This window comes from Sinocyclocheilus anshuiensis, unplaced genomic scaffold, assembly GCF_001515605.1.
Source record: "Sinocyclocheilus anshuiensis isolate Anshui unplaced genomic scaffold, SAMN03320099.WGS_v1.1 scaffold2060, whole genome shotgun sequence".
Classification (NCBI taxonomy): domain Eukaryota; kingdom Metazoa; phylum Chordata; class Actinopteri; order Cypriniformes; family Cyprinidae; genus Sinocyclocheilus; species Sinocyclocheilus anshuiensis.
In genome coordinates this window covers 358,449-369,718 of record NW_015551163.1, presented here as the reverse complement: position 1 = coordinate 369,718, position 11,270 = coordinate 358,449, and the positions used below count along the sequence as shown (strand labels likewise).

The window sequence follows — 11,270 nt, the reverse complement described above, 5'->3', positions numbered from 1 at the left end:
GATCCCTAAACAAGACCATATCTGCAGATGAAACTTTGTTTGTAGAAGCATTTTTAAAATTTGAACTAGCACCAACTACACCACGTTATGTGCGAGAAGCTGAAAAAGACACACGCGCAAGTGGAATGGTAGCGCTTTTAACAATACAGATTGTGTCAAAGCAACTGTACAGAATTCATTAGGAAAATAGTGTGTCATTAATGCAAAATTACAATGGCAAACACTCAATTTTCAGTTAAAGGCAGTTCATCATTGAATTCAGTGATGTCATAATCCAGCTCAGTTCAGTTTAAATAGTATCTGTGCAATCAAGTCGACGATATCGCTGGAAATTAAGTGTCCCCAACTAAGCAAGCCAGAGGCGACAGCAGCAATACTGGAGTAGTATTGGTTGGTTATTATTTTGGTCTTCTTTTTCATACATACCTTCCTCTATAGATGAACTTCATGGGCTCAACAGCAAGAGCGGTAGCGATGATGTCATCAGCACTGTGTTTCCGACCCCCGACCTGCATCAGTCCTTCAAGTGTACCAGAGATGAAGATCATCCCACCCGGACCCACAAACCCTAGCAGACCTGACCTCACGAACACGCAATCGCTGACAAATCCACCGTCACATGCCACTGGACACACCTGCACCACAGAGACACAAAAAAAAAATTACTGACTGACAGGACACACACACTAAATAGAAGGATACACACACTTTCTACTTAAAATTTACCAACATTTAATCAAAAAAGCTTGAACCAGCTAATTACTATAAATGACCTGCTTGGACCAGAAGCAACAACTTTGAATACAATGGAATAAAAGTGTCTAGCAAATGCATAAATGTAGAAACCATGTTAAACCAGCTTCAAATGCGCTAAAGTGTTTTTTTTACTTTACTACAGTAAAATAAAGATCTTTTAAAATGCTGTTCAAAAGTTTGGGTAGTAGTCTGTAAGATTTTTTAATGTTTTTGAAAAAGTCTTGCTCACCAAGACTGCAAAGTTTATTTGTAAAATATTTTTGTATTTAGAATATGTATAATACAGTAAAAACAGTAATGTTGGGAAATATTACTACACTACCTATTTTAATAGATTTAAAAATGTAAAATATATTTTAAAAATATATTTAAGAACACTGAACATATTTTTAAATTGCTCAAGAAAATTGGTGCTCAAGAAACATTTCTTCTTATTAGAAATGTTGAAAACAGTTGTGCTGCTTAACATTTATGTAGTAACCGTGATACATTTTTTTTCAGGATTCTTTGAGGAATAGAAACTTCAAAAGAAAAGCATTTATTTGAAACAGAGTCCTTTAGTAACACTGTAAAAGTCTTTACTGTCACTTTTGATCATTTTAATATGTCCTTGTTGAATAAAGCTATGAATGAAAAAACATTTGAACGGCAGTGAATCTTAGAAACTTAGTGTATATGCAGTCTATAATGTATTTTCACACCTCAAATGTGTTCTTGCTCATTCCTGAAAGCCCATAATATGACGTTCCCGTGGCAACAGACGACACGCAGATCTCTCCAATCTCATCGGTTTTACACAGTTGAGGAACACCCTCCAGTTTAACAACACACACCATTGCTGAGAAAGATGGAGAAAAGTCAGTTTTACAAGAAACAAAGTCGTTTGATGAGGTCTGTGGTCACATGAGGAAAACAGTGCTGAACTGCTCTAGGCTGGTTTATGAGGTAGATGTTGGACCTAAATCAAAATGCTTTGGGGTTGTTCATTCGTTCATGTTTTCGTAATCTGTGTACCTCCTGGCATGGCCGTGCCCACATCCTGTAGGGTGAGGACGGACAGCTTCTCTCCCGTGTCCACTCTGATGACCCCATGACTCAGATTCGTCATACTTAGGACTCCTCGGCCTGCTGGCTTAGAGCTGCCCTCCTGAGGCCTGACAGAAAACACATGCATACAAATAAATGAAAGAATAAATATGTCCATATGTGTTGCCAGAATATGATGTTACCATAGACACAATATTTTCCAGATTTCATAAAAAATACAGAATTGTGTGGTTTTGCATCCTGGAGCTGCAAAAGCTCTACAACCCGTGACAAAAGAGGTTTGATTGGCTGGTGTGAATATTACTTGGCATTCTCACAGTCCTAAATAAAAGTTTGTGCAAGTTATATCATTATTTATTTTCTACCACCAAATTCTTGCATTTGCACCCACAAAAATCCCATTGAATGTGTCACCAAAAGAACACAAAACATAAAACATAAAAGCATAAAACATGAGAAGCCACATGGTATTTTAATAAGATTCAACTATAATATATACTATTATTAAAAAGTTTGGCGTTGATAAGATTTTTTTATATTTTTGAAAGAAGTCTCTTGTGATTTGTATGCAACATTTATGTGAAATAGCAATCTTTTCCAACATAAATGCGTTTACTGTCGCTTTTGATCAATTTAATGCACCCTTACTAAATGAAAGTATTACATAAAGATATCATTTTCAGTCTCAGCCTCAACAGCATTCCCACAGCACATCTAATGCATACTACATACAAAAATGGCAAAAGCTTTCTCAAAACTGCAAGTTCTATTCTGATTGGTTGGCTTTATGCAACTTCTGGGAGCTCTGCCTTTACAAATCTTTTCAAATCTCCTTTGTCCAGTCAAATTTATGAATCTCTACTATTATGAATGCTTCCGAGAAAATTTTTTCAACCAGATTTGCCTAAGTTTATCTTGCAAGAGATATTCGATAGTTTTGTTTGAGATATCTACAATCACACTTTCTATATTCCATTTTGCACTTTGGGTAGTATCTGATTTCAGATTTACCAGCCTACAAATGGCACATATAAACTGAAAAGTGGTTAGTAACTTTACATGTCGGTCAGGCGTCCTTTTTGTTTATTTGGGCAATTATTGGCAATGTGAACCAGACTTTATGGCGATATTGCAAAGTCTAGTGCAATATCTGTCTGATAACACTATTTAAACTTAGACCACACACAAGCACAATTAAATGTATTTTAATTAATGATTAAGAACCAAGAAGTTTTCACTACATGACAATAAAATCTGAGTCAGATGTATTTCTTAATAGTTTTGTGTGTCTGTGTGTACAGTATGAATGTACATAGGCCTGGTTATGTCGTTTGTAATGCGTGACCACAAAAGACAGTACCTCCCATTTTAATGAGTTTAAACTGAAAACAGATTCCTGAGCACGGGAATGACGTGTGCGCATGTGTGTGCCTCCTGGGCAAAGAGAGTGTGAGTGTATTTATACCTCCTCACAGCTACAGTTAGGGCCTCGGGGGAGCCAGCACACGGGCATATGACCTCTGACCTCAAGCCCATGCTCTGAAACACGTTCAAGAATGCGTCACAGGAGGATATCGACCCTGGGAATGAAAGACAGAAAATTTACATACTTCACATAGAGGCTTGATTCACAAGGTAACATGCTCACAGGCTTTGATTCACCAGTAAAGCACACTCAAGGGGGTTTGGTTCATCATTAACACACTCACAGGGGTTTGATCCATCAGCGATCAGCAGCATTCTCAGAGAGCTCATGGTGGTGTCACTCTGGTCTTTGTAGGACATCAAAGCCCAGTGCAGATCCCTACTCTTCACACAAGTCACCTTAGCTGCACACACATAGAAAGAGACTGATTATTTAACAGAATGTGTAACACTATGTGTGCTCTTGTTTTATACAGCAGACTTCGCTTCTGATTAGAGCGATAGGTGATCTTTGAACACGTACACCATCTAAAAAGCCAGGAGATCAAAAGTCTGCACATTAACACATACTGATGTAACTGTGTGTGTTTGTATGTGTATGTGTACCTTTGTATTGGCAGACGTTCTGGATCCAGGACAGAGGATTTACTTTCATAAGTGCATATGGAACACTGACCACATGTAACATATTCAACACACTCTACACAGAGAAAAAAAGAAGAGAAAAAAAAGAGAAATCACTTTTTCAAAAAAGACAGGCTAAAAAAATCAAGTGTAGGCTACAAAAAAAAAGCTGATAAATGACAACATACAATAAATGGAGTCAATTATCTTACTGTTTGAACACTGTGCCAAAGGCCAATGCCTTTCTTAAAGTCCAACACATTCACCATAGTCTCAGCTGAAACACAAACAAACACAAACCACTTAAAAATTAAGTCATACGGTTTTGGAACAACATGACAGTTTTTTTTCATTTTTGGGTAAATTATCCCTTTAAGAATCTGCAGTGCGATATTTTGATATCTTACCCTCACTGTATCCGCAGGTATGCGTAAGTGTTTGGCAGTGTGTGAGCATCGCCATTCTTGTCACAGTTATTCCCAACACACTCCCATCCTTACAGGTCTTATACTGTCAATCAACCACGAAACATTGCCACTTTCATTATAAATGCAATGAGATCCCTGTATTGTCAAAGAACTACAATACAAGCCCCCTTGCATATTAAGCAGCCTTGAACTTGGGAAGCTATATAAATATTATAAATAAATACTTAAAATGTTATATATACAGTATATATTTATTTATTTATATACACACACTACTGTAAAGTTTGGGTCAGTACATTTTTAATGTTTTTGAAAGAAGTCTCTTATTCTTACCGAGGCTGCATTTATTTGATCAAAAATACAGTAAAACACTTATATTGTAAAATATTTTTATAATTTAAAATAACTCTCTTAATATATATTAAAATGTAATTTATTCCTGTGATGGCAAAGCTGAAATTTCAGCATTCATTACTCCAGTCTTCACAAGATCCTTCAGAAATCATTCTAAAATGCTGATTTGGTGCTCATGAAACATTTCTTATTATTATCAGTTTGATAAATTTTTTTCAATTATTTAATGAATAGAAGGTTCAAAAGAAAGGCATTTATTTGAAACAGAAATCTTTTGTAATATAATAAATGTTTACTGTTACTTTTGATCAACTGAATGTGTCCTTCCTTAATAGAAGTATTCAGTTATTTAAAAAAAACATCTTACTGACTCCAAACTTCCGAGCAGTAGTGTATTATTAAAAAAATATTATCTTTAATTAATATTAGCATTAAATAAATTCTGATATATTTAAGAAACAACTAAATGAATTTGACACATAATCACATGGTCTGTTACCTCTATGTATGCTGTGTCATTGTTGGCATCTTTAATGAGAGGAAACCATTCTCGTGGGGGTTTAGATAAATGTTTGGAGTCAGTCAGCACCCAGAGCAACTTTGGCCAGCCTGCACACACACACACACACACACACACACACACACACACCACAAACATATAAACTAGATAAAAACACACATATATGTTTAACAAATAACAATGTACCTATGAAGACTCATGTGAAGGTTTTTCTAACAAACATTGTGACATCTCTGACCTTTAAACTGCATGACATCACCACTAGCACTCTTGGGAAGGCCTTTATGACATGCATCACTTGTTAATGCCACAGCAACTCCACAGCTACCCAAAAGGAAACCAATTTGTTGACTCCCAGCATCCTTTGAGGGGTGAAAACAGGAGGGCATGCCTCAGGCAAATTTTGTTCTTATAAAATTGTTTGTAAAACTGTAAAAGGTTTTTTGGTGAACTATCCATTTAATAATGACTAATTATTAGATCTTTTGAATATATGCAGTACTGCCTAAGCTACTATTGATGGAATTTTTTTGCAGTAGAAATTACCTTCTTTGTAAGTGGTACTTCAATTGGGACAGGAACAACTTCAGCCAAAAGACAGCCATAAAACGCCACCATGAACGCTGCTGGGTCATTATTGGGGTAAACCAATGCTACCTACAGTAACACATACAGTCTTCATTCTTCATCAGTTTTTGAATATATGTCTGTTTAATGTGTATATATCTGATTTCTGTCTTTATAATGGAGTTATGCACGACCATTCAAAAGTTTGGGGCCAGTAAGATTTTTTACAATGATTTTCAAAGTCTTTTATGCTCACCAAGGCTGTATTGACAATCCAAAATACAGTAAAAACAGTAATAATGTAAAATATTATTCAAATTCAAAAGAACTGTTTCCTATGTGAATATATTTTAAAGCGGAATTTTCATTTCACATGATCCTTGGTTCTCAAGAAACATTTCAACATTGATAATAATAAGAAAACAGTTGAGCCGCTTATTTTTGTGGAAACATTTTTTTTAGGATTATTTGATGAATAGACAATTCAAAAGAATCACATTTATTTTAAATAGAAAACTTTTGTAACTCTACTGTCACTTTTGATCAATTTAATGCATCCCTGCTGAATAAAAGTATTACTTTTTAAAAAAAGAAAAATTGTACTGATACCAAACTTTTGAATGGTAGTGTGCATTTTAGAAAAATACATAGGACAACACTTAAATACAATTTATCCAGTCTTACCCTGTCTCCAGGGTGAATGATTGGCTCTTGTTTGGATCCCAGTTTATGGAGAAGGTTATAGGCCAACTTCAAACTCTTGGACCAGAGTTTACCTATACATAAACAAAGAGATATTAACATGCACCCACCAAAAAGACAATAAAATCCAGTTGATGGCTATGAATTAGGGATGCAACAATACAGTTAGCCCATGGTTCAATACATACCTCGTTTTTTTAAGCACGGTTTTCGGTTGGGTTCTGATGGCTTGGCAGTGCTTTTTGTGATTTGTATTTAAAAAGCAATTAAAAAAAAATTATAATAATAATTATATATATACACACAGTATAATAAACGCTAGGTTTGTTGTGTGTGTTTGTAGGTCTGCACGATTTGGCCCAAAATGTTGTGCTTATATATTAATATGACTAATAATAATTATTAAGATAAAAAATAATAAATATTACTAGTGTAATAACACTTTCATTATATAAAAAAAAAAGACTCCTGTAAAAACTCCTGTACACTTCTGAACAAAAACATGGATTATCATATGTACACATCAAATTTCTTTTGAGATAAGTATTATTTTTCCTATTTTTACCCAAAATAAGATGAAGTGGGCATTATTGAGCGTTGTAGACACATATAATATCTGTTTCATTCATACCGGAAGCCAGAGGACACCCTTGCACAGAAACTCCAAATATGCATTACAGAAGTAATATAACTCATGGCACTCCAGGAAATCCCTAATATTGACAACTATCACTGTAACTGAATAAAAACAAGATAGAAACGTTTTAAATGATGAAACATCAAGGCAATAAACACTCGACTGCGACAATATATAGTTTACCTTTTCTTCAAGCCATCTCGGGTATTTTCAGAATAATTAAGTATATTTATAATCCACTGCTAATCGACATGGCCTTTATTACAGTATAGAATATATTGTCTGCCTCATTCTGTTGGACAACAGATATAGAAACGCTTAGAAGTCATTACAAGCGAAGATGTTTGCCGTGTGTTACTTTTTCAAATGCACGTTATAAGCGACTCAAACTCACAGTGTGTCCTGGAAATGATTTAATCACAAAACAGAAAAACCCTCAATTCACAAGCCCGTATTGAACCGTGGATGTCGTACCGAATGGTTCAGTGTTATATTGAGAATTGTGGCATCCCAACTATGAATGTACATGCATGTGTACCATATGTAAGTGTGTACGGTTGTTTGGCATTGCTGTGCGTAGTGGTCAAACAGGGGGCTTTAGGTGCAATGGCTCCCCAGCGTAGCAGGGCTGCTTCCAGGGAGGCGGGGCAGTTCTTGAGTCCGTCAAGCTCTTCTCCTTGTATAGGTGTTGACTCCACCCCTTCTGGGCGTGGCAGAGAAGGATCAGGCTGCTGCACTGCACATGGAAAACGTCAAGAGAAGGTTAGCAAAGCATTTGCATGTTGATGAGACCTATGTTTTATATCATCAGAATTCATATTACATGAATTTTAAGGAATATTTTACCAAAAATTCTTCTTCCATTTAATTCTGTCATTATTTACTCACTCTCATGTCATCATAGATGTCAAAAAAGACAACACAAGGGTGAGCAAAGGATGACAGGATTTAGATTTTTGGTTGAACTATCCCTTTAAGCACTTCACCTCGATCTCTGCAAAAATAGTTGGATCAAATTAACTTGTTCTGTGCAGGGTGTGGAGCGTTTAATCTGAGAGTAATGAATTTCAAGACCTTCGACCTATCAGTAACTGTAAAAGTGTTTCTGTGAACTGGTGCAGGATACTCAAACATCTGTATTCATATTCATTGATTTTTACAGTTATATTCATCTTCGAAATCGAACAAGGAGGCACAAAGAGAGGGGAAAACATTTTAACCTTCCAGAAGTTCTTCAAAATCCTCCACAAAAAATTCTCTCAGGGGTCTTCGCTTGGGTCGCTTCAGTGTGTTAACTAGCTGCTGGATCTTTGCCGACACACGGCTACTGACAGGCACACCTACATACACATATATGCAATTATACTACTAATATAAATTCTCACAATGGTAAAAATGAGAAAACAAATCTGGATTAAATAGATTTTTTTTTTTTTTCATTTTAAATTAACTGAATTCCATGCACACTGAATAAAATTTCCAAACATAACAAACAGATGGCAAACTTGATCATTTCAGAATAAATGCACATTTAAAAACAGACCTCTGCACACACACTCACCATCTCCTGTCTCCATCAACTCAGCATTGCCATATTTGGGCGGGGGCCTGGTTATCATGGTGACCTGTGGGCATTGAACAGAGATGGGGGCGGGGGCTGGCATGTAGCTGGTGATGTCAGGAGGGGCCGTCAGACTGTCTGCAGTACACAAACAAACAGGTTAACTAATCAGTATAGTAACATTTACCCCAATAAATGTGATGATTCATTATCAGTTATTAGGAATGAGATGCAAAAGCATGTGCAGATAAAATGAAAGCATATACAGTACATATCAAACAGTGCTGTGGAGGTAAGCCTTTTAACTAGAAGCAAATGCCATTATTGACACTGATATATAATATGTTGATAAAATACACAAGTGGACCCAAATGCAAATGCACACACAGCAAAAATTAACTCGTCTCCTTTCATCTTAAAGGGACATTTCTCCCAAAAACTAAAATTCTGACACCATTTGCTTAAACCTCATGTCATTCCAAACCTGTATGACTTTCTTTCTTCTGTGGAACACAAATGAAGCTATTCTGAAGAACGCTGGGAACCAAACAACACTGGATCTATGAACTATCCCTTTTATGTCAGACAAGTCTTTAGTCCAAAGAATCATGAAATACTGACCCTCAGAATCCAGAGATGACCAAGGGCGATCTGATTGGTAGTCACTGGAGTGCCTGCCAACTATTCCATTCTCAGCAGAAACGCCCATTTCTCTTAAGCCCCACCTTTTCAGAGACAGATGAGACATCGGACCAACTTGGGGGAGAAATTGAAAAGGGAAAAATTAGACAGCTAACCTATAGCAATCATATTAGCAGTAAATATTCAAGTAAATAACTCTTTTTACTACACAAGAAGATGATTTGCTGGTTTGAGTTAAGCATAAGGAGATCATTTGCTGGAATAATTTGAACATTAGAAGCTAATTGGCTAAAATTGGTTGGGCAAATAGAACTGATTGGCTAAATGTATTTGAGCATGAGAAGCCAATTGGCTGAAGTGAGATGATATTGATAAGGGAAGGAAGTTTAAAAGAGACCCTTATCAGGTGCCAAATATGTCTTATTTCATATGGAGTGAGTCATGCGTGAGGAGCTGATTGGCTGAAATTGTTTAGGCAAATAGATCTGACTGGCCAAAGTGAGTTGAGTGCAAGGATCTGACTGGTTGAAGTTATTCTAGTATGAGAAACCAATTAACTAAAATTAGATGATCTTGATAAGGGAGGTTTAAAAGAGGCCCAGATCAGATGCAAAAAAAAGACATATTTCATATGAAGTGAATTAAGCGTGAGGGGCTTGTTTTTCCTGCGCTTACAGTAATATTCGATATGTGCCAGATATTGGTGAAAGCAAAATCTGAGTTGGCTGAAAGTGACCTAAAGACTAATTTATAACATGACTGATCAGTATCTGTGTTTATTGGCTGCCATGTGAATATTTGCACACGTTCTTACTGCCGTATGAGTGCATGCTGGTCTCTGCGAGTCGGGCTGCGTTGGCAGAGCTGTTGCTGTGCGACGATGATGACGAAGATGTGGAAGGTGAGCCATGGAGAGCTCTGCTGATCCAGGAGTCCACGCTGACACCCCCCGCCCTCCCCAGAGACCCCTCAGCGTCAGAGCCGGAGGACGAGTCTGCAGAGACACAAAGAAAACACAGACACACACACACACACACACACACACACACACACACACACACACACACACAAACACACACAAACACACTTACTCACTGGCTCCTGCACACAAACACATGCACATACACACACCTGGAGGTGTATACGTGTCCATGGAGGTTTGACCGATGAGCGACTGCCGCTTGGATGGCAAGAGCACAGCCATCTTTCTCTCACTGTGTCGCTCCAGCGCAGCCTGAACAGCTTCTGAGTGAACATCTGAGAGAAAGAGACAGATTTTTTAGAGCTGTTCAGAGATTTATTTAGGAAGATTATTTATTCAGTGGTTTATCCATAGAGGAAATACTGACACTGGCACAGATTACATCTAAGCCCAATCACATGTTCTGAAGATACAGGACAACCTTCTGAAAAGTTCTTATTATAACAGATGGAAAAAAGTCTTAAAAGACATTCTTTCATATTGATATTTTGAATTATAATTATATATTTTTATTGTGTATGTATATAGTTTTATTTAATATTATATTTCTATATTTTAAAGTACATTTCAGTCAAACAATTTTATTGAGTTTATGAAATTAAAAAACATGTACTTCAGTGACAGTGATAGTGACAGGTATATTTGTTCCCTTAAAGGGGTCATATGATGCTTTTTTAAAGATCATTATTTTGTGTATTTGGTGTAACAGAATATGTTGACATGCTTTAATGTTCAAAAAACACATTATTTTTCAAATACTGTACATTATTGTAGGTCCTCTATGCCCCGCCTCTCTCAAACGCTTCGTTTTCTACAAAGTCCCTCCTTCCGACAAGCGCAGTCTGCTCTGATTGGCCAGCTGACCCAGTGCATTGTGATTGGCCGAACACCGCAAGCACTCGTCGGAAATGTAACGCCCCTTACCATAATCGCGAGCTTCATCTTTCAAAATAAATGTAAAGACAGAGCCCAAAAGGGGAACAGAGTCCCGTGACAGACACAGTGATGAAGCTGGTATGTGTTTG

General features: G+C 36.8%; 1 protein-coding gene across 3 annotated transcripts in view; it reads right to left on the bottom strand.

The window, feature by feature from the left end:
* The window catches only part of LOC107663347 (disco-interacting protein 2 homolog C-like), a 36,676-nt gene that overhangs the window by 14,686 nt on the left and 10,720 nt on the right, over positions 1–11,270 (bottom strand). For 2 of the 3 annotated variants that reach the window (XM_016453554.1, XM_016453555.1), the window contains exons 4-21: positions 10,395–10,520; positions 10,078–10,257; positions 9,243–9,377; positions 8,622–8,759; positions 8,281–8,400; positions 7,599–7,796; positions 6,406–6,497; positions 5,701–5,811; positions 5,393–5,516; positions 5,134–5,243; positions 4,260–4,362; positions 4,065–4,129; positions 3,835–3,928; positions 3,513–3,632; positions 3,269–3,383; positions 1,771–1,910; positions 1,458–1,594; positions 427–635 (exon numbers count right to left, since the gene is read on the bottom strand). In XM_016453554.1, coding sequence (XP_016309040.1) covers positions 427–635; positions 1,458–1,594; positions 1,771–1,910; positions 3,269–3,383; positions 3,513–3,632; positions 3,835–3,928; positions 4,065–4,129; positions 4,260–4,362; positions 5,134–5,243; positions 5,393–5,516; positions 5,701–5,811; positions 6,406–6,497; positions 7,599–7,796; positions 8,281–8,400; positions 8,622–8,759; positions 9,243–9,377; positions 10,078–10,257; positions 10,395–10,520 — 2,317 coding nt within the window. The remainder of the gene's footprint in view (positions 1–426; positions 636–1,457; positions 1,595–1,770; positions 1,911–3,268; positions 3,384–3,512; positions 3,633–3,834; positions 3,929–4,064; positions 4,130–4,259; positions 4,363–5,133; positions 5,244–5,392; positions 5,517–5,700; positions 5,812–6,405; positions 6,498–7,598; positions 7,797–8,280; positions 8,401–8,621; positions 8,760–9,242; positions 9,378–10,077; positions 10,258–10,394; positions 10,521–11,270) is intronic. The other variant, XM_016453556.1, reaches the window with a different exon arrangement.